This window comes from Petromyzon marinus, chromosome 51 (genome assembly GCF_048934315.1).
Source record: "Petromyzon marinus isolate PM22_M1 ecotype Great Lakes invasive population chromosome 51, UKy_Petmar_22M1.pri1.0, whole genome shotgun sequence".
NCBI classification, from domain to species: Eukaryota; Metazoa; Chordata; class Hyperoartia; order Petromyzontiformes; family Petromyzontidae; genus Petromyzon; species Petromyzon marinus.
Genome location: NC_133717.1, coordinates 6697481 through 6722891, shown reverse-complemented (window position 1 = coordinate 6722891; position 25411 = coordinate 6697481). Strand labels below are relative to the sequence as shown.

Genomic DNA, 25411 nt, shown 5'->3' with positions numbered 1-25411 from the left:
AGTGGTTAGCGCGCTGGGCTACGATCCCCAGCGACCTTAGTTCGACTCCCGCTCACGCTCATAGTGAGGATTATCTGAAGTGGTCCTGGGCCTCCCCTAGGTCGACTCAACCTCATATGAGTGCCTGGTGCGATGTCTAAACATCGACACCTCCTCGTGCGCGGTATACTGGCCTTCATAGCTGCTTTCTTGAAGCAATCGCCGCAAAAGTGTGTTCGGGCTAGACGTGGGATCTTTGTCTTTGTGTGCGCACATGTAGGGGAGCAGGCACGAGGCTTCTTTCTGCAGTCTGGACTGCCACAGCTGGTACTGGCGCAAGTTTGGTGAGTGCCCTCCCTGCTCCTCACCGCGGTTCGCTGATTTACTGTCACCTGCCTTGCCGGACGGTGTGAATGTGTCCGTACATGTCTGCATGTACAGCCCTTCGGTGTGTGGGGTCGTGTCTGGCTCGTGGCGGTGTGTGATGCTGCGCGTGGTTGTGTGTTGTTGCATGCAGGTGTGTGTGGTGGTATGTTTGTGGTTGTGTGTGACGTGTGTCCGTGCGGCTGCTTGCGTGCGTAGGGCCCTCGCCGACGATGATCGCGACGGCCGCGTCGACCTCGTTGGCTTCTCCGTGGCGATGAAGCTCATCAAGATGGCCCTGCTGGGCCACCCACTGCCCCTCGCTGTGCCGCCCATCACGCTACACTCGCTCACCGGGCACGCCCACGGTGAGCTCGCCGCTCCTCCGCGCTCCTCGCCGCTCGTTCCTCACCGCGGGTCTTCGGTGTTCACCCCTAATTGTCGCGTGTGGTGTGGGCTCGTGAGTGGCCAGTCAGCGTGCACTTCTCCTGTCTAATGATTTTACAAGGGTCGGCAAACCCCCCCCCCCGTCTTCTTTGAAGGTGTCTTGACTAACGTGGACAAGGCTGTGAGAGCATTGTACATGCACTGTGGTGATCACATGACACATACACAGTGCATGATGAGAGTCGTGCCTTGCTGCTGTCTGTGAGCAGCACACCTTGACCCACTCACCCATCCACCCACCCATTCATTCACCGACTCACCAACTCGCTCACCCACTCGCCCACCCACTCACCCACTCACTCATCCGCTTACTCACCCACTCACTCGATCACGCAACTCACTCACTTGCCCGTACCTCTGCGTGCTGTTAACCCCCCTTATTCGATTTCCAGCCTGCACGTTGCGTTCTCCTGCAGCAACGGTGCTACTCATCATTGACAGGAAGTGTGGGACATGTTGGTGGTGGTGGTGGTGTTTGTAGGGAGGACGACAGCTGCCACCCCTTCTCATCTCTCCCCCGGTGTGGCGCCGCCGTTCATGCTGCCCGGCCCAGCGCACTCCGTGCCACCCTGCGTCTCTGTGGGGGAGGGGCCGACTCACGCTCCTGCTTTCCCAGTGTCTGGTGAGAGCTCCCTCGCCCTGCTCCTGTCTGTGTGTGTGTGTGGGGAGCGATAGTGTAGCGGTTATCGCGCTGCGCTATGAACCTGGCGACCCGGGTTCGATTCCCGCTCACGGCCAACACCAGTGACGATTATCTGAACCGGTCCTGGGCCTCCCCTAGATCGACTCAGCCTCAAATGAGTACCTGATGGCGATGTGTAAATATCGGTACTGGGGAGACAAAGGTGGCCAGGCTTGTTGCTGGCCAGCCAACCCCTCCGTGTGCTGTGCCGGCCTTCATAGGTGCTACTCGCTAACCGCACTCGCCCCATCAGTCTGTTAAGGCTATACAGGGGGTCTTTGTCTTTGTGTGAATGTGAGTCTGCGTTTGTGTGAGTGTCTGTGTGTCTGTCTGCTACAGTACAGGTCCATAATAAAGGTTTTTGGGTTAGATCGCGTTGCTTATAAATGTGTCGTAACCCTCCACCACCCGACACGGCCAATCAGCAAAAAAGTGTCACGTTGACAAAAGACAAATAATTCACTACTTTAGCCCACCGGTGTGTTGAAGAGTGAATCCACAACATTTACAGTTTGAGTACGACGTTTCGCTGGTAAATACATCCAGCATCATCGGGCAATTCGCCAGAATGGTAAAGCCCTCGCTTGCTCCCGGTTTTATATAGAGCAGCAGGGTGACGTCATCATTTAACTCATATCAGGTGCAGTGATTAGAGGCGGAGGGGGGTATTGTAATTATTTAATCGATTAGTAATCAGTCAATGGTTATGATTAGTAATGAGTTGTAGATTAGTAATTAGTTGTAATGTGTGTTAGTGATTATATGCTATGTTAGTAATCCGTTAATTAGTATGTGTTTCCCCTATAAGGAATTGTAATGTGCATTCATATTCTTAGCTCCCTCGGCAAAGCCACGCCGAAGGGAAACAACAAAACAACAAACATATATATTATATTATTTTATTGCTTCCCCCCAACGCGACTCCACCGAAAGAGCCAAGAACATGAATCACTGCAGTCACGAAAGCTTTAAATCAAAATGTAATGTGTATTATTTAATAATACGCTTCCAGGCCGCACTAAGCCTGTAGCTGTCAGAGCGATTAAAGTTATTCTTATTCCTCTCAATTTCAATGGATTCTCTAATTAGTCTTTGCCAGTAATAATTAGTTTTACACAACACTGCAACATTGTCAAAATCAATTGAGTGTCCTTGTTGATAAGCATGTTCTGCCACTGCCGACAGTTGTGTTTGAGATAATTTAATATTTCTCTGATGTTATTTTAGTCTTACGCTGATGTTACGTCCCGTCTGTCCAATATAGTATCTGCCACATAAACAATTAATCCGATATACACCTTCTGTTGATAATTTAGGTAATGCGTCTTTAGTGCAAGATACTAGTTTTTGAATTTTGTGTACTGTACCAAATCTTACTGTAATGTTTTGCTTTTGCAAAACACGGGCTAATTTGTCAGTTACTCCTGAGATATATGGAATTTTTATTGTTTTAACAATCTGGTCGCTTTCAGCAGTATTGCTTTGCGATCGTGATTTGGCATTCAGTGCTCTGTTAATTTAAGCTTTATTGTAGCCATTCTGTCGTAGTGCCTCTTTAACGTGTTTAATCTCTCTCACTAGACTCTCACCATCTGACACTGTTTTAGCCCGATGTATGAGCGTCTTGATAAGAGAGGATTTCTGAGCTGGATGATGATGTGATTCTGCATTCAGATAGGCATCAGTGTGCGTTTGCTTTCTGTAAACGCTGTGTTATTTTACCGTTTAGGCCATGTCCAAGCAAAATATCAATGGGAGTGTGTTATTCACCTCCAGTACAGGTGTAGGGAATTCCAACAGGACCTATATCTCTACTTTATTGACCTGGTCAAGGCCTCTGATACATCAGTAGGCTTGGGCTTTGGGTTGTTCTTCGTGCTTTCAGAGTCCCTAACTCTCTGTTCACAATCATTAACGACCTTCATGATGGTGGGCAGGCCTGGGTAAAACTATTTGGCCGGGAGTCGGAGCCATTCCTTGTTCACCTTGGGGTGCGACAGGGATATCCTATGGCTCCCACATTATTTTACATATTTTTCGATCACGTAGTTCGTGAAGTTTTGAATGGCTGTACCGGAGGAATTTCCATCTGGTACAGATACAATGGGAGGCTGATCGATGCCCGGGTGCGGTCAAGGGATGGCTCCCTATTGATCAACCATGTTATGTATGCCGATGATCTGGTGATTGCTGCTCACTCAGAGGAGGAGTTGGAGGCGCTGCTGCTGAACCTGTAGCGTACCACTAAGAGGTGGGGCCTTAACATCAGCCCCACCAAAACTAAGCACCTGCCTGGGTATTTGTGCCATTAAACACTCCACCCTCATAACTCTCAATTGGTGATGGAGCAGTTGTGGAAAGAGTGGAAAGTTTTCCATTCCTGGGCAGTGTGCTCATGACCGGCTCCGGTTTTACAGAAGAGGTCTCACTCTGAATTAGTTGAGCGGCATTATCTTTTCATTGGCTGCGTAACGCTGTGTGGAAGCTGACTGGTCTATCGCTCCACACCAAGTTTCGGGTCTTCTTGGCCATGGTCATGCCCTCCCTTCTCGTTGCTTGCAAAACGTGGAACCTCCAAATGGAACTTCTTTGCCAGGTAGAAATATTAAGGCTGGCCTGCCTACAATCCATCCTGGGTTTAACCAGGTTGGATTGTGTGAGGCGTTCACAAATCCTTGAAAGATCTGGACAAAGCCCCATCGCTGAGCTCCTCCGACTATCTAGGCTGTGTTGGCTGGGTCATGTAGCTCGCATGCCCAGCCACCGCATGCCTAAACAGCTTTTCTTCAGCCGGATAGAGGGGGCTAAAAGGGGCAGCACGGGCTAGAGAAGAGATGGAGTGATGTGGTACAGGAGGACGTGGAGCTGAGTGTACTTGCCGATGACTGGTACCAGCGGTGTCAAGATCGGCCTCTGTGGAGGAGGCTCGTGAAGGACGCTACTGGGCAGTTAGAGGAAGTCACCCTCCAACAACAACGGAGGGCGGAGGAGCGACGCTCACAACAACGAGCGGAGCGCCGGGTGGTTAAAATACAGCAAGTTGGCACAGTAGGGGGACACAGGTGGTCCATCGGCCAGTCATCATTAAGTCGACCCATGGTACCTGGGTCTGTCCCGTGACCTCCTGCCAGCGGGCGTTCCACACTTTACGTGGCTTCAAAGGGCACATAGCCTGGAACAAGCGCCGTGGTGACGTCACCGCCACTTAGTGGCGAATGGCGGTTGTTGTTGTGTAAGCATATGAGTGTGTGAGTGTCTCTGTGAGTGTGTTTCGGGCATGGTGCTGGCCACCCACCCTCTCGTGTGCCGTGACGGCCTTCATAGGTGCGACTCCACTTGCCCCAGCAGTCTGTTTAAGGCTGCTATATGGGGGATCTTTGTTTATGTGAGTGGGTTTCTGAAAGTTGTCATGGTAGGGAAGCACAGGTGGAGCCTCTGCCAGTCTTCCCAGTCAGTCAACATATGGCACCTGGATCTGACCCATGACCTGCCAACAGCGAGCCTTCCACACTTCACGTGGCCTCAAAGGGCACCTAGCCTGGCACAAGTGCCGTGGAGACATCACCGCCACTTCGTGGCGAATGGTGGCGGTTATTGTTGTGTGTTTTTCTTTGTGCGTGCGTTTGTGCGCGTTTCTCTCCGCGTGTATTCTTCCCGCGTGTATTTCTCCGCATTTCTCGGTGTTGGAACGCATTCACGTTTCGATTGTTCAGATCGTGTCATCTTAAGGGATAGAGGAAGTGTCTGCAGTGTGGATATGAACAATGGCAGAGAGGGTGTTGACAGTACGGATGGCCGGGGGGGAAGTGAGTTGCAGACCCCTAGGGGCAGCACAAGAGAACGAGTGACCTCCCAAGTGCCTCGGCCCGGTCGTGCCCGGCGCTCTGACAAGAATGCAAACCGGCATCACAATCGTCGTCAGTCATCAGCCGTGATCTATCCACTGCTCGACGAGGGCCTCCCCGAGACGTGCGTGTCGCCGGGGATTACTTTGCCGTGCTGCACGAGGCCGAGCGGTGTCGGTCGGTGAAGGTGGTCGGCATGGATCCGGAAGCATAGTACAGTGCAGCAGTGGATGTGGTTGCACTGCCCACTGCTGCTTGTAGCATAGCCCCACAGCAGCAGCCTACAGCAGAGGCTTTATACATGGTCACTACCATCATTATCATCGCTGTTACCACCACCATCATCATCGTCGTCACCACCATCATCATCGTCGTCACCACCATCATCATCGTTGTCACCACCATCGTCATCACCACCACCATCATCGTCACCACCACTATCATCATCGTCACCACCACCACCACCAACATGATGTTCATCATCGTCGTCATCACCTCAATAATCATTTTTTGACACTCCACTGCCCCTCCTGTGAAGGTTTCCTGGCTTGTTAGACAAGTTGGGATTGTGGTGTGGGTTGTGGCTCAACGGACTGATTCCTCCATTGTTTGTGCCTTACGTTTTGATGGCATTTCTTAATTTGTTTATACATTTTTACTTTTCACTTGCTCGGCAGTAGCCACATAGAAAGGATTTGGCCCTGATGTATAACTAGCTTTTTTGCCCGTCCAAGGACGGGTGTATTTTGCAGTAAATCTGAAATTTTCAATAGAACAATTCTTCAGCTCATGATTATTCATGAGGGGGGGTTGCCCCATGTGGAGTGACGTCACCCGCTAATGGTTATTGGGGAGGGGTGCGGCATGTGGAGTGACGTCACCGGCTCATGATTATTAATGAGTGGAGGGGTGCGGCATGTGGAGTGACGTCACCCGCTCATGATTATTAATGAGGGGAGGGGTGCGGCATGTGGAGTGACGTCACCCGCTAATGGTTATTGGGGAGGGGTGCGGCATGTGGAGTTATGTCACTGGCTCATGATTATTAATGAGGGGAGGGGTGCGGCATGTAGAGTGATGTCACCGGCTCATGATTATTAATGAGAGGAGGGGTCTGGCACGTGGAGTACCTGACCTTCCTGTGCGTTCATGTAAATTTCCACGTGGGTATGAATATTGATGAAGGGGGGGAGGGCTTTTGCAGTGACGTCACGCACGGATGTAGCACTGTGCTGTGTATGAATATTGATGAAAGGGGGGTGCTTTTGCAGTGAGGTCACGCACGGATGTAGCACTGTGCTGTGTAGGTTTATTTTTTACCGTCACTTTCTGTCAAGAAACGTCAAATTTGAAGCGACTTTGTGTAATAAATTATTTAAATCAGTTCGACCTTCCTCTGCGTTAGTATAAAAATCCACCCACTCATGAATATTAATGAGGGGGGTGGGCCTCATGTGGAGTGACGTAACGCAGGGGGGTGGGCCTTGTGGAGTGACGTCACGTGCGGGACGGACAGACATTTCTGGGTGATTATAGTAGGTAATTAATGTACGGTGTAGTGGGATGCACTTGGCATGAAGGATGCTGTATGAATTTCAATTATTATTATGGTGATCATAATGAGCCAGCTTCTATTGCATGGTGTACAGAACAAGAGGGTTGGTGGTTGTGGGCTGTGGCTCCCTCTTACGTTGAGGGTTCACACTAAAGGTCTGCTTCATCCTCCACGGCCCCTCTGGGGTTTGGGTCTTTACAATCGAGTGAGCGAGCGAAGCGCTTGTAGGCATGTCAGGAATACAGGTGCGGTCAGAGAGTGGGTTGGTGAGTAGTTGAGCGAGTGAGTGGGCGAGTGAGTGGGTGGGTGATTGAGTGGGCGGGTGAGCATGTGAGCGAGTGAGTGATAGAGCGGGCGAGTGAACAGGTTGTGGCCGTGTCAGAAAACGCAGAACATATTTGTTCACATCAGCTGATGCTCGAAGTGGAACGATCGGCCGGTGGTTTTTATTTTATTTTTATCGCAATCCAGAGCTGTCACTTCGAAGGGCCCCCGGGGCCACGGTTGCGTGCCTAGCGGCGTGCCGAGCGGCGTGCCGAGCGGCGTGCCGAGCGGCGTGCCGAGCGGCGTGCCGAGCGGCGTGCCGAGCGGCGTGCCGAGCGGCGTGCCGAGCGGCGTGCCGAGCGGCGTGCCGAGCGGCGTGCCGAGCGGCGCGCCGCCACGGTTGCGTGGCAGAGAGGAGCCGGCGGGACGTTTGTGAAACCGCTTTAACGAGTGACGGCATCGCTCGGCAGATTCGTTCCTGGAGCGGCGCAGGGAGAACATGGAGCGAGGCGAGGCGGAGCTGCAGCGGAGGAGGGAGGCGCTTCGCGAAGCGCAGCGCAAGGAGGAGCAGGAGGAGATCGCACGGCAGACGGTGAAGGCTGGGTTGTTGTTGTTGACTTGGTGTGGTCTGTCACTGTTCTTGCTGTTGTTTTACTGCCTCTCCCAAGCTTGGGGAATTGATGTACTTAGGCAATTAGAATTTATTTATTTAAGGGGCACCTCGTGGCAGGATGTCAGGGGTCCGATCCCAAACCAGACGCCTGCTGTATATTGGGAGTTTGCATGTCTCTCTCTGTGTTTGCGTGGATTTTTTTCTCCGGTTTGCCCCTCCAGATTTACAAACATGCGTTTAGTGTATTCAGATTATTTAGCGGCTGTAAATTTCCACGTGATAAGCCGCAACTTTGTTGAGCTATCATTTGTGGCCAGGTCGCTTCTGAAAAAGTAGCCAATAGCTCAGTGGGACTTACCTGGTAAAATAAAAATCGTTTATAAATAAACAGTTTATTTAATAAACATCGTTTATAAAATAAACAGTTTATTTCATAAACATCGTTTATAAAATAAACAGTTTATTTAATAAACATCTTTATAAAATAAACAGTTTATTTAATAAACATCTTTATAAAATAAACATCGTTTATAAAATAAACATCGTTTATAAAATAAACAGTTTATTTAATAAACATCGTTTATAAATATACATCGTTTATAAAATAAACAGTTTATAAATAAACACCGTTTATAAAAGAAACTGTTTATTTAATAAACATCGTTTATAAATAAACATCGTTTATAAAATAAGCAGTTTATTTAATAAACATCGTTTATAAATAAACATCGTTTATAAAATAAGCAGTTTATTTAATAAACATCGTTTATAAATAAACATCGTTTATAAAATAAGCAGTTTATTTAATAAACATCGTTTATAAATAAACATCGTTTATAAAATAAGCAGTTTATTCAATAAACATCGTTTATAAATAAACATCGTTTATAAAATAAACAGTTTATAAATAAACATCGTTTATAAAATAAACAGTTTATAAATAAACATCGTTTATAAAATAAACAGTTTATTTAATAAACATCGTTTATAAAATAAACAGTTTATTTAATAAACATCGTTTATAAATAAACATCGTTTATAAAATAAACACTTTATTTAATAAACATCGTTTATAAATAAACATCGTTTATAAAATAAACAGTTCATTTAATAAACATCGTTTATAAAATAAACAGTTTATTTTTAGTTATACATTTTTTATATAGTGATTTGTTTACCTTTGCTATACTTTGCACTCCTATCGTGTCTTGGTTGTTTGTTATTGTAACTGTATGACCCGCCGCTACTGGACATCTGTGAAGAAAGAGCTTCATAGCTCATCGGATTCTTGCAGTAAAAATAAATATTCTGATTCTGATCAGCACGATGACGGCGACGAGTACGATGGTCGTGATGACGATGATGAAGGGAATGATGACCGTGGCGGCGACGACGGCGACGACAGTGATGAAGACAATGACGGTGGCGATTCTGCATGCCCCGTCCCTCCCTCTGTGCCAGGCCGCACGCAGGCAGCAGCTGGAGGGCCAGCGGGAGGGCTCGCGGGCCGAGGTGCAGGCGCTGCGGCAGCGCCGTGACGTCCTCGCCGCCCGGCTGCTTGCGCTCGTGAGTGCCGCTCAGCCCCCCGGCGCGCGGAGGCCCAACACCCCGGCCCAGAAAGGGACGCCGGGAATTTTCAAACATTTTCATATCATTAAGGCGCAGTATTGCACTACAGCGGTACCTCGGTATACGTCGTTAATTCGTTCCAGAAGGGGTAAGGCTTATACCAAAAGTGACGTGAATGCCAAACGAATTTTTTTCCCATAAGAATTAAAGGGAATGGAAATAATCCGTTCCAGAGTATAATAAGTTATATTTTATATGGCATATTATACTTTAATGGGGTTGCATAACATAATGTAGACACTACTTATTACTAAAATGCATACATAAATTAAAATAAATGCATACATATACTAAAGTAAATTGAAATAAAAATAGAATGTAACGTCACTTTACCTTGCTGAGAGGAGTTGATAGCCTACGAGGCTGGTGGTGAGGAAGGGGAGCAGGAGGAGGAGATGTTATTTTTTGGAAGGAGCATCCCCTTCCATTAAAACTTCAGGAAGCTGAAATTCTGGGGGTTCTTTCTCTTTTCTGTCTTCTTTCTTGACTTGGACCTGATCGAGGCTCACCAGGTTTGAGTTTTACTAAAAACCTGTCCATTGAAGTTTGTTTTTAGCCTTCTTCTAAGAATGTTCCTGAAGTGTGACATTGTCTGGCCATTCCACACAATACCGTTACGGCTTGTTAGAGCCGTAACGGTATTGTGTACGCGGGTACTGTACGCGGTGACTCATCCCGACCCAGACAGGTTCTAGTGAGCGTGTCGTATCCCAAGCAAGACGTCGTATCCCCAAGACATTTTTTTCTCGTCAAAACACGACGTGTACCAAATTCGACTTATTCCAAAGCGGTCGTATACAGTACTACGGTACCACTGTACTTGTCAGTTCGGGCCAAGTAATGGGGTGCCTGGTATGCGGGAGGTGTATTTGCCTGCTATAAATTTCCACGTGATAAGCCACTTCGTTGAGCTATTATAGCTCTTTTTCAGAAGCCACCTGGCCACAAATGAATGCTCAGTGAAGTGGCTTATCACGTCGAAAATTCATCGCAGCCAAATACTTTAAACGCACGTTGATTATATCCAGGTTTAGGGGTCGGAATCGAACCCACGAGCTCCTGTATGCCGAGAGGGGAATCGAACCCAGGGGCCTGTTGCTGTTTGATCTGTTATAATAATACATGGCATGTGAATGGATGTAACAGGAAGCAGCAGCCCCCTCCCACGAACGATGTTGTCTTGTGTAACGTCCTCGTAGATCACGTGACCCACGCCTGCTGCTGCTGCTGCTGCTGCTGCCGCTGTGTCCGTGCCGCCCCCCCCCCCCCAACCTCCTCCGCTACGCCAGGCTCAGGCCCGCCAGGAGGCGCAGGCCGGCGCGGCGGACGCGAGGCAGAGCGCGGCGGAGTGCCGCGCGCGGTTGGACGCGCTCAACGAGCGAGCGGGCCAGCTCCACGCCGAGTCGCGCCGTCTCGAGGCCCAGGTGGGCGCCGCGCAGAGCTCCCTGGAGGCGCTGAGGGCCCAACGCGCTCAGCTGGAGGGGCGCCTGCAACGCGGAGCCCGCGGCGGTGCGTACGCGCGCTTTGCGTGAGCGGCGGCGCAGCGCTCGGCTCGCCGCCAACACCGGTGACGATGTTCACAATCGGTCCTGGGCCTCCCCTAGGTCGACTAAGGCCTCAAAATGAGTACCTGGTGCGGGTGTGTAAAAACATCGCCACTGGGGAGGCAAAGGCGGCCGGGCGTGGCGCTGGCCATCCACGCCGTCGTGCCGGCCTTTGTAGGTGCTCGCTAACAGCACTTGCCTCAAGACGTCCATTCAGACTATACAGGGATCTTTGTTCTTGGTTTGTCCCGAGAACCTTAGACAGGTCACGTGGCAGCCCTCTATCTGCACCTAGCCCGGCACACGCGCCACGGCGACATCGCCATCGCTTGGCAAGCGGCAGCGCTAATTGGTGTTGTGTACATGGCGTGTGCTGCTTGCATGACCACGCGGCGGTCGTGGTGACGGGGTGGTGGTGACGGGGTGGTGGTGACGGGGTGGTGGTGACGGGGTGGTGGTGACGGGGTGTTGGTGACGGGGTGGTGGTGACAGGGTGGTGGTGACGGGGTGGTGGTGACGGGGTCGTGGTGACGGGGTCGTGGTGACGGGGTCGTGGTGACGGGGTGGTGGTGACGGGGTGGTGGTGACGGGGTGGTGGTGACGGGGTGTTGGTGACGGGGTCGTGGTGACGGGGTGGTGGTGACGGGGTGGTGGTGACGGGGTGGTGGTGACGGGGTGGTGGTGACGGGGTGGTGGTGACGGGGTGGTGGTGACGGGGTGGTGGTAACGGGGTGGTGGTGACGGGGTTGTGTCGCGGGCCAGGCGGAGGCCTGGACTCGCTGTCAGCCGAGGTCCATTGCAGGAGGGCGGCCGTGCAGAGCCTGCGCGAAAAGGTGGAAGCCATCGAGCTTCAGATCCAGCAGACGCAAGTGCAGCGGCAGGTGTGTGCGTGCGACGTGTGAGTGCGTACGAGCGGTAGTGTACCAGTTAACACGCCACGCCACGAACTAGGCAACCCAAGTTGCTTGCTAACAGCTCTTGCCCCAGCCGTCTGTCAAAGGCTATAAGGGGGATCTTTGTCTTTGTGTATGAGTTTCTATGTTCTCCCCATGTTCTGTGGGTTCTCAGATTTCCTTCTATAAGCTAAAAGAATAACCATACGCACAGGGGCACCATCGCTCCCTACTGCAAATAATTGGCTGAACCCTCCTGAATAAAGAACCTTGAGACTCTGTGAGGCTTTCCTGGGAAAACACGAGCAATTTAAAAATAAAATCAGCCATCGCCCATCCAAGTGATGTCCAGGATCAACGCAGCTTTGCTCTGACGAGATCGAACTCAGTGTGTGGGTGATGTGATCGTAGCAGCAAGCACGGACACCGATAATCGTATTGCGTGGCTGCTAAGGGCTTCATATTGCCACCTTCTTGGTATTAATATTTCCTAAAGCAGCGGCAGCGGTGGCAGCAGCAGCAGCAGCCAGTCCGCCAAGCACTGCGATCCACCTGCTGACGCACAATTTACCTGGATGGATTTAACCCGGTGATCGCATGCGAACATTACCTCCGATGAGCACGGTTGGCTACTTACACACAGACTTAGAGTACTAGCGGCATCTGTTTGTAGAAGTAATTCTTTTAATGTATGAATTCTAATGATTTAAACTCTCATTATTTGCCATCAGCCATAACGGGAATTGATCCCTGCTGATGATGTCGGTGTCTGTTCCGAGACCCGCGGTAACATGAACTGTGCCCCGGGGGGGGGGACAACCCCCGCGTCTCCCCTCGGTACCCCATCCCCCTTCCCCACGTCCCCTTCATGTTGTCCACCCGCACAGGACCCGCCGTCGGCAGCCAGCGCCACGACCGCCAGCGCCGGCTTCCACGCCGGCTCCTCTGGCCACGCGAGCTCCGCCCCGGCGTTCCAGCCCCCCGTCGCCATCGTCCCTCCCTCCCTTGCGCCGACGCCGAGCAACGCGAGCGGCGCTCTCTCATCCTCCTCCTCCTTCTCCGAGCAGCAGTGGCAGCAGCAGCAGCAGCAGCAGCAGGAGCAAGGCGGGCCGTGCGTGGCTGCGTGCGACGCGGAGGAGTGGGGGGGCGGCGGTGGGGGAGGCGGCGCCTCCCAGCCCGACGTGGGCTGGGCGCGGTTCCCGGAGTTCGGAGACCCCCGCCCGGCCCAGCCCAGAGCCGGGGTCGCCAGGAGCAGAGGCTCCCAGTCGGAGCGGCGCACGGGGCCGCACGGGGGCGCCGGCTCCAACAGCTTGTGAGAGACGCACGCACGCACGCAACCACTCGCACGTGCAGAGCCTTCACCAGCAGCACTGTTGATCGCAGGCAGGCCAGCGGCTCTGCTCTCACACCAACGCCACGTTGTCAGGTGGCAGCGTTCTGCTTGTCCTCGACATGGCGCGCCGTCTCCTGCGCTGGGGTGCCCTGGAAAGATTCGCGCTCTCGACATCACCCCATGATCTCGCTAGCGGCGGCACGCACGCAAAACGTCCCGCGGCTTCACCGCCGTCACTCTCGTACGGCAGGGTGGGTGAGAAAGCGCCCGCCCTCTACCGTGTAGACCGATGGTCACTTGAGGTAGGAGAAGGGATCTTGGAGGTAGCTCTGCAACATCCTCTTCTGGAGGCCATTGTCCGACGACACGATGGGTCCGCGCTGCTGCTCTGCGAGATGTCTGAGTGGACTACTCCGACTCGGAGCGTCGATCGTGATACATATTCAGGAAAAAAGACGAGAAAACGGATGACACTTTGGGGTGCGCTCGTTGCGGACCACGTCTGTTGTTGTTTGTTGTTCTCAGTCTGGAGCGCAACATCTCGAGTTTCCCCGCGGTGGACGGGTCCCACGGGAACGATGGGAAACCCAGCGCAGCCTCGGCCTTTACTCCGCAGGCCCCCTCGGCCTCCGCCTACTGCCCGGTGAGAGGCCAAACACGGCCGGGCCCAGCCGGCACGCGCTAACTCGCGATTCGGCGTTCGACGCGAATTTGTGTTCGTGCCAAACTTTCAGATTCTCATTCTCGTGTCACGCTGCTGTTGTTTTTTTGCTTGGATTTCCGTTTTTCTCCATCGCTGTACTTTTATTTTGTATTCGCGTTGCTTGTCGTTTCGGTGACGACGCAGGTCACTCGTGAAAATTAGAACATCCTGGTCTCTTCAGTGCTGGTGTTGGTGATAATGGTGGTGATTGTGATGGTTGTAATGGTGCTGGTGGTGATGGTTGCGATGATGGAGATGGAAATGATGGTGGTGGTGGTTGTAATAGTGGTGGTGATGATTGTGATGATGATAGTCACCTTGGTGGAAATTATAATGGCGATGGTGACTGTGATGGTGGCGACGATGTAGTTTGGTGGTGTGGTTGTGATGGTGGTGGTGGTGGTTGTCGTGGCGATCAGCGGTGACCGCTACTCCTCTAACACCACCTGTGCTCTCTCCGCCGTCCACTCTCCATCCCTCTCTATCTCTCCCGCGCCTGCCCAGCTGGGCTCGTGCGTTCGCGCCGTGGCGCTCTGCCGTTTCCAGGCGGTGCAACCCAACCACCTGGCGTTCTGCACGGGCGACGTCATCTCGGTGCGCGAGCGCCAGGACCTGTGGTGGCTCGGCGAGGTCGGAGGTCGCTCGGGATGGTTCCCCAAGTCGTACGTGCGCGTGACGGACGGGGACGCGGCCGCCGTGCCGCCGCCGCTCCCGCCGCCGATGCCGCTCCTCGCCAACGGAGCCCGGTGGGTGTGAAGGCGGTGCGACTGCACCGCGTGGAGGGTGGGGGCGGGGTGGTCGGTCCCACGGTGCGTAGAGACTCACGTAGAGACCCGTAACTCTTACACAGAGATGCACAGATTTATACGTAGGGCCGTAGACTCGCATACAGACCCCATAGGCTGACATAGAGGCCATAGACTCCCTGAGACCCATACACTTGCAAAGAGAACCATAGACTTGAACTGTAGACTCGCATAGAGATCCGTAGACTTACATATAGACCCACAGATCCGCCAGTTGCATTGTATATCTGGATGTGTTTTGAGCAATGGGAGGAAACTGGAAGAACCCAGAAGAACCCACGCAGAACAGGGGGAGAACGCACAAACGCCACACAAAAAGACACCCAAGTTGGGAATTGAACCCAGACCCTTCTCGATGTGAGGCATAGCCATTAGCACTGCGTCAACTGCCGCCCCATGTCGTGTTGGGATTCGAGTTTATTTGTGTGTGTGTATTTTCACATCTGCCAGTCATCTAAGGCCAGTCAACCCATGGCACCTGGGTCCCGTGACCTCCTGCCATCGGACGTTCGATACTTCACGTGGCCTTAAAGTGCACCTAGCCTGGCACAAGCGCCCTGGTGACGTTACCGCCACGTAGTGGCGAATGGCGGCTGTTGTTGTTTCACATCCCTCTGTCAATCCACTGCTAGATGAACTTACATTACATCGTTACGCTTGGGTCATCGTTAGAGCCGGGGGGAATTTTGGGCAAAGATAATTCCTCAACAAAGATGAAAAGTACGCAAGGAAGCATGGAAGGAGGTGTGCGTGCTTGGGACCGATTAGAGGACACACATCACGCCGGTTGTCGACTTGGGCTGGACGTGCGACCCGGCTGGAGGGGATGACGGCCTGTGGGTCGAGACTGGCGACGGAACAACAGACGAAGGAATGCAGCGCTCCGAGAGGCGACGTCCACCACCGCGGAGATGGAGCGACTAAATCGTCTCGCGCGCGCACGCCGACAGCGAGGTGGATTGCTGCTTTGCGACGCCGTGGGAGCTGGGAGATGGATGTGGGTTGGCGGCCACTGGACCCAGAGAGGTGGCGACTGGCTTGATTGGGGAAACCATCATCATCGAGCAGTGGAAAGCCTGTGGCTCCCCCCCCCCCCGCACCGCACCGCGCCGCGTCTCGCTAACATCGCCGCGCTGCCGCGCTGCCGTGTGTCCCCAGGAGCCAGAGGGGAACGTGCGCGGCGAGCGAGGAGGAGGCCCGGCGGGAGGGCAGAGAGGCTGCAGTGCCGTCAGGTCACCGCCACCACGACCACCACCGCCACCACCACAACCACCACCACCACCACCGCTAGCACCCACGCACTCAATAACAAACCGACCACGCGACCCGTCCGTCGAGAACACTGCGCACGTAGCGATTTAGCGCGCTGCGCTTCGAACCCGGCCAATTACTCGCTCACGACCAATAACAGTGGTGAATATTTAACCTGTCCTAGGCATCCCCCTTGGTCGACTCAGCCTTAAATGAGCACCTGGTGCAGCATATCAATATTAACTCCGCGAGACGGTTTCTGTGGCCAATTCTTCAAAGATTTTGTGTGAGGTCACTTAATCATTTTATGGCGCCACGGTGGCTAGGAGATGTTCACTACCTCGCCTGGTATGCAGGAGGTCGTGGGTTCAACCCCGACCTTGACGTCTGCTGTATATTTGGAGTTTGCGTGTCTCTCTCCCCGTGGTCGCGTGGATTTTTCTGAGGTTTTTGCCCCCACATTGAGAATCAACATCACGCGTTTGAAGTATTTGGCTGCTGCTATAAATTTCCACATGAGCCACGTCGTTGGGCTCTCATTTGTCGTCAGGTTGCTTCTGATAATGAGCTATGTAGCTCAGTCGGCCTTACCTGACAAAATAAAAATAAATCAGTTTTATAATTTGGCAAAGTCTTTGTCGTAAGACCCCCCCCCACCACCGAACGCAGCCAAACAATCGAGCCGAGTGACAGCCCTCACAACAAGTGTGAGTCATTAAACAATTCAGCTGATTGTTGTTGACGACATGGACCGGACTTGCGGCGAGGAGGGCGACGATGGCCGATGGATCGCGGCAAATCCCCGGGGAGGGAATCGAATCTGCGGTGGAGGCCGAATCGGTTTTGGCATCTCCCCCCACCCCCCCGCCCCGAGTAAATCGCGATTTTATTCTCAATTTGTCAGATTCGTGGAACCACTCCAAGTCGCGGCCGTACACGAGCATCTTGAGGAGAGGTAACGGCCACCTCCACCTGTGCCCCCTCCCCCCCCCCGCCCCTGCTTTGCCGCTGTGTGCCGCGCGGAGAATTGGCGACGGCTGTGGCACTTCCGCGACGCTGTGAAGCAGTGCCGCCGGGACAACACGCTCCCGCAGAACCACGTTCAACGTGGACAGATTCCAGCCCCTAGAATTAAAAGTCTCGCTTTCATCGTCGCGTGGAGAACATCGGGTGGGAACGTACTGCCCCCCCCACCCACTGTGTGGACCAGAGGTCAATTGAAGGCAACTCGGCGGTAGTTCCGTGATGTCCGCTTCCGTGGGCCGTTGTCTAATAACAGATGGGTTTTGCTGCCCTGCGGGAGTTCAGAACGGGTGCTCCATCTCATAACGCCACGCCGGCGTTGGCACAATCGGGATAAGATTGCCGAAAAAATTAAATGTGAGGTTGAGCGTTTTGTTTTGGGCTCGGCTGATGACGATTTTGTGTTTCAGTCTCCAAGCCAAAGGCCCCTGCTCCTCCAGTCCACAGACATGAGAGTACGTCCACGCGTGCACACACGTCCACACGCAAAGACAAAGATCTCCCGTGTAGCCTTAACAGACTGTTGGGGCAAGTGCTGTTAGCGAGCACCTATGAAGGCCGGCACGAGGGGGTGGGCAGCCAGCACCACGTCCGGCCGCCTTTGTCTTTCCAGTGGCGATGTTTACACACTGCACCAGGTACTCATTCGAGGCTGAGTCGACCTAGGGGAGGCCAAGGACCGGTTCAGATAATCGTCACTGGTCATGGCCGTGAGCGGGAATTGAATTACTCAATTGGGGATCACACACAAAGCAAACAGCAACATCGCCCATGACTGCAAAAAACTTGGCAGGACCCTCCTAAAAAAGTCTTCAGTCTCGGTGAGGCTTTCTTTTTTTATCTACACCGTTGTCTCTGCTGGCTTCTGTCTCTCTGCAGAGTGCGCCGCGCTGTTTGACTACACGAGCAAAGAGGCCGGCGATTTGTCCTTCCTCAAGGGCGACATCATCACGCTGGTCAGTAAGAACGACAGGGATTGGTGGACGGGGACGCTCAACGGCAAGACGGGCCTCTTCCCGAGCAATCACGTGGAGGTGCTGACCAAGGTGGGTGTGTAGGGTGGTGGCGGGGCGGGGGCGGGGGGGGCAGGGTGGCGTGGGCAGCGTGTTGGGTTGGTGGGGGGGAAACGATTATCTCCTCGGCTCTCTGGTCCATACCCGGTCAAAACAAACAACGCAACTCCATGGGGCAGTGGTGGGGGGGGCCCTACTCCCCTTCATTCTACTGTCCCTTTCACGTGGTTCCGCCGCGCCGGAATGGATGTTTGCGTTGTTTTGTTGTTGTTGTATCCCGTTGTTGGAACCCCTCGGTGTGGTTTGCCAGACCCATGTGCTGCTGTTAAAAATTATCGTTAAAAAACACGCCCAACTCAAATGGTCGTCACACCCTGGGCCCGTCGTCGCTCACGCTGCCTCGCCCCCCTTTCCCTTCAGGCCGGCGAACCGTCCGCACCGTCGTCCGCGCCGGCGTCCGCGCCGGCGTCCGCGCCGTCGTCCGCGCCGGCGTGCCCCGGCGGCAGCGTCGATCGCGGCGCGGACACTAAGGCGTCGCGGCCCGGGGCCCCGTCGGCCCACAGCGTCGTCGCCCTCTACGACTACTGCGCGCAGAACTCGGACGAGCTCTCGTTCGTGCGCGGCCAGAGCATCGGCGTGACGCGGCAGGCCCACCCCGACTGGTGGGAGGGCGAGGCCGGCGGCCTGCGCGGCCTCTTCCCCTCCAACTACGTCAGGGAGGTCCTCCCGCCGGAGTCGTCGCTCTGAGTCGGGATCGTCGCAGCCGCGCGCGGAGCGACGTTTTCGCACGCCGGAGCCCGCGATCCGAGAGGTCGCAGGGTTCCATTTCATCTGCCCGTCGGGCGGTTTTGAAGGAATGGCGTGAGTTTCCTTAACCGGGGTGCTTCCCGCTCCCAATCTACCGCCCGTCCCCCGCCTCTGCCGAGCCGGTAGTACGAGTACCCCACGGTAAAATTGGATCGGCAGGTTCCAGTGTGGGGCCAGATAAGATGTGGGCAAGCCCGCCTCCTCCGACACACCTTGGTCAGTGTGGGAGTCGACCAAATTGTACCCACGCGAGAGTTGCCTCCCTCACAACTGCCCTCCCCATCGGCCATCGACACGCGCAGTCGCGGGGCAGCGCCCTTCTTACGCTTTCCTTCATCGCCTCGTGGGGACTCGCCGCTTAGCGCGCGAACGTGCGACCGACCCGTGTGTATCTCTTGTCTGCAGCTCTCTCATTTATCTCTCTGCGGCCGAGTGGGCCAAAGCTCAGCGGGCCTCTCTCAAGGGCCGTCGTGCGCCACGCGTTGGTTCAAGGAGCCGGCTTTCAGTCATTCCGGCGTCTGCAACTCCCCGGGCTCTCCCACGAGTCCCAGGGGGGTTGCACCGTGCTCCCCCGCCCCACCCTGCACGGGGGCAGGGTGACGGAAGTCGCCTAGGTGACCGCCGCAGGAGGCGTGGGTTTAAACGAAACCTACAGCCCTGCGTCGCTCCACTGCTGGAACAGGGTTACCCCGGCTCCGTGCAGGTTGTGGGGGTTATTTTGTCATCTTGGTTTGGCGCCGGTGGGGGAAGCGTGGATATGGGAGCGTAGAAGTACGGGACGAGAAAGGCTTTTTCCGCACTGCCCTGTTTGCCCATCACGTGGCTTAGCCGATAGCGGCTACGGTGCACGGTGGGCGCCTGTACGTGACTGTCTCAGGCTTTGAGGTCCGTTAAGGTCGGGTGCATTCCAGGTTGACCGGGTCACGTGGGCTGGGGTTGAGTCCAGCGAAAGGGGGACAAACGTGTACGTTGCAATGACTTTAGTCTGCGTGCGTCGGGCAGTCTGTGTTGTGACAGAAGGAACCGGGTACCTCCGATGGATGGTCAGTGGTGAGCTCTGTAACGACCTGTGATTATGTTCACCTCGCTGTCCTTCTGAGGGTTATATGTGTGTGTGTTATTTTGTTAAACTCTTTGCATTCCTCGAGTTGGGAAATGCTGTTGAAATCAAAACAGAAATGTTGGGTAAGGGATGGGGGAATGTGGGGCGTTGATGGGGGGGGGGGGGGGGCAGGCAGCTTAAAGTCCGCGCGGTGTGACCGGCATTCACGTGTGGCAGTCAATAACAAAAGAGACACAGTAAAGCCGATTCAAAATATTTGCAGCGCGAAGAAATACACGCACTAATGTAAAAACAAAAGTTGTTGAACGTTAAATATTAATATAATAAACATTTCGATCAAAAGCTTGTACCCACAATTTATTTCTCACTTTCGTTGTAATGCGTGTTTAAAAAAAGGACGTTGAACGTGTCTGGCGATCGTGATTCACTTCACCAAATCCACCCTTGCCGAGACTGGGGGGGGAGGGGGGGGCACAAGGTGGTGTGGTGGGGGTCCTCCAACCGATAGAGTGAGGGCCCCCCCCCCCACCGCCTGCAGAAACCCCGCAGGCTGCCTTGACACAGTGAGAATGCGAGACTCGGCCCAGCAAAGGGCAGGCCCAGCCAGAAGCGCTCGGGGTTGACCACGCTGCTGCTGCTGCTGCTGCTTGGACAGAGCTGTGTGAGACGGCTCCTTGCAAGAACTGCCGGAGACTAGCACTTGCCCCGGCAGCCAGCGAAGGCTACACGGGGGGACCTTTGCCCGTGGCTTGGGAGAGTCCATCTCATCTCGCGACCAGCAGCAGGGAGCGAGGAAGGCTTGGAAAGGAACGGACTGAGAGCGGACTCCGTGAACGGGACGGGACGGACCGAACCGCGTGGCCTTTTTGCGGTTGTGTCGGTGCTACGTGTTGTTCGGCACGATGTCCGACGTTTCGCTCCGTGTGCTGGGGAGTTTTTCAGGAATGGATGATGAATGTGGTGTAGACCCCCAACATCGTTCCACGTGTGACGCGTGCTATTCAGAACAAGTGCCGTAGGTTAATCCTGACGTCACATCCGACACGTCTCAAAGGCCCATACCTCTCAAGACTCGTAACGTCTCTCAAGAGTCCATTACATCTCTCAAGAGTCCAGTAAGTCATCACGTCTCTGTCCATCACGTCACACAAGTTCACAGTCCCATCGAGTCTCAAACGTTCAGCACGTCTCTCAAATGTTACCAGCACAGGAGTCCATCACGTCCATCAAGAGTCCAGCATGTCCTCAAGTCTTTTCCTGTTCGTCACATCTCTCAGCGTTCGTCACATCTCTCACTGCATCACATCTCTCACTGCATCACATCTCTCACTGTTCGTCACATCTCTCAGCGTTCGTCACATCTCTCACTGTGCATCACATCTCTCCCTGTGTGTCACATCTCTCCCTGTCACATCTCTCAGCGTTCGTAATCTCTCAGCGTTCGTCATCTCTCAGCGTTCGTCACATCTCTCCCTGTGCGTCACATCTCTCAGCGTTCGTCACATCTCTCACTGTTCGTCACATCTCTCACTGTGCATCACATCTCTCCCTGTGTCACATCTCTCCCTGTGCATCACATCTCTCCCTGTGCATCACATCTCTCCCTGTGCATCACATCTCTCACTGTTCGTCACATCTCTCACTGTGTCACATCTCTCCCTGTGCATCACATCTCTCACTGTTCGTCACATCTCTCACTGTTCGTCACATCTCTCACTGTACGTCACATCTCTCACTGTACGTCACATCTCTCACTGTACGTCACATCTCTCACTGTGCATCACATCTCTCACTGTTCGTCACATCTCTCCCTGTGCGTCACATCTCTCCCTGTGCATCACATCTCTCACTGTGCATCACATCTCTCCCTGTGCATCACATCTCTCACTGTACATCACATCTCTCACTGTGCATCACATCTCTCACTGTTCGTCACATCTCTCACTGTTCGTCACATCTCTCACTGTTCGTCACATCTCTCACTGTACGTCACATCTCTCACTGTTCGTCACATCTCTCCCTGTGCGTCACATCTCTCACTGTGCATTACATCTCTCACTGTGAATCACATCTCTCACTGTACGTCACATCTCTCACTGTACGTCACATCTCTCACTGTTCGTCACATCTCTCCCTGTTCGTCACATCTCTCACTGTGCATCACATCTCTCACTGTTCGTCACATCTCTCACTGTGTCACATCTCTCCCTGTGCGTCACATCTCTCACTGCGCATTACATCTCTCACTGTGAATCACATCTCTCACTGTACGTCACATCTCTCCCTGTGTGTCACATCTCTCACTGTTCGTCACATCTCTCCCTGTTCGTCACATCTCTCACTGTGTCACATCTCTCCCTGTGCGTCACATCTCTCACTGTGCATTACATCTCTCACTGTGAATCACATCTCTCACTGTACGTCACATCTCTCACTGTACGTCACATCTCTCACTGTTCGTCACATCTCTCCCTGTTCGTCACATCTCTCACTGTGTCACATCTCTCCCTGTGCGTCACATCTCTCACTGTGCATTACATCTCTCACTGTGAATCACATCTCTCACTGTACGTCACATCTCTCACTGTACGTCACATCTCTCACTGTTCGTCACATCTCTCCCTGTGCGTCACATCTCTCCCTGTGAATCACATCTCTCACTGTACGTCACATCTCTCACTGTACGTCACATCTCTCACTGTTCGTCACATCTCTCACTGTTCGTCACATCTCTCCCTGTGCGTCACATCTCTCCCTATGAATCACATCTCCCCCTGCTCGTCACGCCTCCCGACAGTCCAGCACGTCCCTGGCGTCTCTCGGCGAGAGTTCACGAGGCAGGCAGCGTCCCCCGCTCCCTCCGCCCGCTCCGGTTCGCGGGGCAGCGCTGCGGGCACGGCGCAGCAGAAGTGGAGGACGTCGCCGGAGCGCAGCAGGGCGCTCTCCTGCACGCCCAGCGGGGTGCCGAGCGCCGACACGAGGAGGCTCAGCAGCTCGAGGTCGCAGGCGCGCAGCACCGCGGGGAGCCGCGCCGGGCGCGAGAAGAGGCGGAACCGCGCGGGCCTCCCGCACGCGGCGCCCAGCCCCAGCAGGAACCTCTCGCGCAGCTGCGCTCGCGCCGCCTGCTCCCGGCGCACTAACGAGGAGTGAGCCGAGGAGGAGGAGCAGGAGGAGGAGGTGCCCGTCTCGTGAGAAGAAGCGATGCGGTGCAGGGCGCGGAAGCGCGCCGAGTTCGGGTCGAAGCCTTTGCCGCTGTTGGGGCCGAGAGGCAACCTCAAGACGGGGACCGGGGTCGCCATGGGGACCGGAGTCGCCATGGGGACCGGGGTCGCCATGGGGACCGGGGTCGCCATGGGGACCGGGGTCGCCATGGGCACCGTGGCGGCCATGCGGTCCGTGGCCCTCCCTGGTGGGAGCACGTAAGGGGGGGGGGGGGGGGGGGAGATTGCGCGTTGTGATCTACGCGAGCGCAGCGGTTAAGTGCTGCGGCCCCTGGCTACCCGAGTTCGATTCCACGCTCACGCCCACCAACGCCAGCGACGATTGTCTGAACACAGTCCCTGGGTCTTCCTCCCCTAGGTCGACTCGGCCTCAATTGAGTACTGTGCTGGTAACCCTGGTGCGGTGAACATCACCACGAGGGCGTGGTGCTGGCTACCCACAACCTCGTGTCGGCCTTAATAGTTGCTGTTCGCCAAGGAGTCGTCCATAAATGACGTCACGCGATTTTGGACGATTTTTGACCCCCCCCCCCCTCGTCACACGGCGTCAAAAGAAGTCAGACCCCCCTTAAATGACGTCACAAAGCTCTGCCGCCCCCCCCCCCAAAACCATATAACCATTTTGAAAATAAAACATGCTTCAAATCGCTTTAAACTATGTCATTGTAGTGCGTATTTAATGTGGTGCTGCACTCTGATGTTGTAGGAGAAAACATTTATGAAAAAGGAGGCGTTGGAAAGATGAAATTTAGCATAAAATTCACTTGAAAATATTCAACGTCTAACTAAAACTGCAGATGTTCAGAATATTATATTGAAATTATCTTATACTTATAAAATATTAAAAGTAATTATAACTATAAAAAATACTTTAAACTTTGTAGTAGAACGAAGCAAAATGTAGAGTACAATTATAACAATCACATATTCATTTCACAGAATGAAAAGCCCTGGTAGAATCATTGGAATCAAAATGTTTAATAACAATCATAAAATTTTTTTTCAAAATGTATGCTCCTTCATGGAATTAATAAAAGGTGACCTTAGTAAATTTAAATAATCAAATAGTTAATAATGAAAATTTAATTAAAATTAGTGTTATAACAATTCTGTTAAATTAATATTTATATTCTTAGTTCTTTCGGTAAAGTCACGTTGAAGGGAAGCAATACAATAATAAAATATATATAAAACAATAAAAATTCTCACGTTTCGACCATAACACAAACGGTCGTCATCAGGTGTGTCGGTTTGCATAAATTTATCTATTTTTAAACGGTGTATTTATTTATTTATAAAAACGTGAGCGACACGCGCAGCGATTTGGCAGTTTATTTAGAAGGACGAGTCCATCTATGTTCTGAAAGGAGGGGGGAGACGAAAAATGTAATATATGCTGTCTGAAAGCCACTGTAAGCGTGAACAATCAATTAAGACCTGAAATGGTTTATCAAATCCTTCCAATGATTGCTAAGCCAGAATCCATCTTCTCGGTTGAAATTGTCTCTGTGCTTGTATATGTGGATAGCCTCATGAACGAATCTCTCATGGTAGCCAGATGGCTTATTATTTTATTGTTTCCCTTCAACGTGACTTTACCGAAAGAACTAAGAATATGAATTACTGCAGTCACGAAAGCTTTAAATCAAAAAATAATTTATTTAAAGTTGCGCACTTTGATGTGACGTCACATCTCTCAAACCCCTCCCCCCAAGGTGCGTGACGTCATTTGCTCCAGCACACGGGGGCATCTTTTTCGAGTTTCTCCTCATCCCATCAGCCCCACGGCAGCATTCCTTCAGGGGGAAGTGCACAATATCATGAGCAGCATTGCACTGAACACGAGGGCGAATAACCCCGACTGCTTTCGACATTTGGTGTCTTCATCAGCACCGATGCGCCCCGCCAGATGCGAGCAGGCAAGGGCCTCAGTTAAGACGCAAAACTCCACAGGCACACGACAAGCAGCCCCATTCGTTACCCCGCTGCTAGACGAGGACTGCCCTTTCCCACGCCGTTGCGGGGTCGACTGACCATACTTCACCACGCTGGTCAATGCCGGCTGGCGCGTAGAAGTCGCTGTTTGCACAGAACACCGGGACTTGGGCCTAGTCGCTCCGTCAACAACACGCACTGAACCAGCGCGGTGAAGTACGGTCAAGCAACCTGCCCCCTGCACACTCACCGCTCGCTCGCTCACTCGCTCGCTGGGACTTGCACTGCCTCGGGAAAAGTGGTCCTCATCCAGCGGTGGATAGAGGAAAGCGGGGGCCTCCTCGCCGCGGCTGAGTCCCCACGTGGAAGGGGCGGAGTCCACAAGTGGGAGGGGCGGAGCCCCCACGTGGGCGGGGCGGAGTTCGCAAGTGGGCGGGGCGGA

General features: G+C 53.3%; 2 protein-coding genes across 2 annotated transcripts in view; one reads left to right on the top strand and one right to left on the bottom strand.

Moving 5' to 3' along the window:
- LOC116953343 (uncharacterized) overlaps window positions 1-20155 on the top strand; it is a 27397-nt gene extending 7242 nt beyond the window's left edge. Inside the window, exons 3-17 of the mRNA XM_032973465.2 lie at window positions 260-323; window positions 562-710; window positions 1271-1411; window positions 7606-7727; window positions 9210-9314; window positions 10667-10886; window positions 11684-11802; window positions 12702-13126; window positions 13673-13790; window positions 14355-14596; window positions 15815-15888; window positions 16812-16862; window positions 17341-17385; window positions 17810-17976; window positions 18364-20155. Of these exons, the coding sequence (XP_032829356.2) occupies window positions 260-323; window positions 562-710; window positions 1271-1411; window positions 7606-7727; window positions 9210-9314; window positions 10667-10886; window positions 11684-11802; window positions 12702-13126; window positions 13673-13790; window positions 14355-14596; window positions 15815-15888; window positions 16812-16862; window positions 17341-17385; window positions 17810-17976; window positions 18364-18690 (2369 nt within the window). The 3' untranslated portion in view covers window positions 18691-20155. The remainder of the gene's footprint in view (window positions 1-259; window positions 324-561; window positions 711-1270; window positions 1412-7605; window positions 7728-9209; window positions 9315-10666; window positions 10887-11683; window positions 11803-12701; window positions 13127-13672; window positions 13791-14354; window positions 14597-15814; window positions 15889-16811; window positions 16863-17340; window positions 17386-17809; window positions 17977-18363) is intronic.
- On the bottom strand, window positions 20156-25411 carry GEMIN7 (gem nuclear organelle associated protein 7). Its single transcript, XM_032973521.2, has 2 exons — window positions 25220-25411; window positions 20156-23219 (listed from the first exon to the last, which is right to left on the bottom strand). Exon 2 carries the CDS (start codon window positions 23200-23202, stop codon window positions 22576-22578), a length of 627 nt encoding a protein of 208 aa, XP_032829412.2. The 5' UTR covers window positions 23203-23219; window positions 25220-25411; the 3' UTR covers window positions 20156-22575.

Bases quoted from the DNA above. Each gene is read 5' to 3' on its own strand.
- GEMIN7 (XM_032973521.2), bottom strand. From the start codon at position 23,202: ATGGCCGCCACGGTGCCCATGGCGACCCCGGTCCCCATGGCGACCCCG.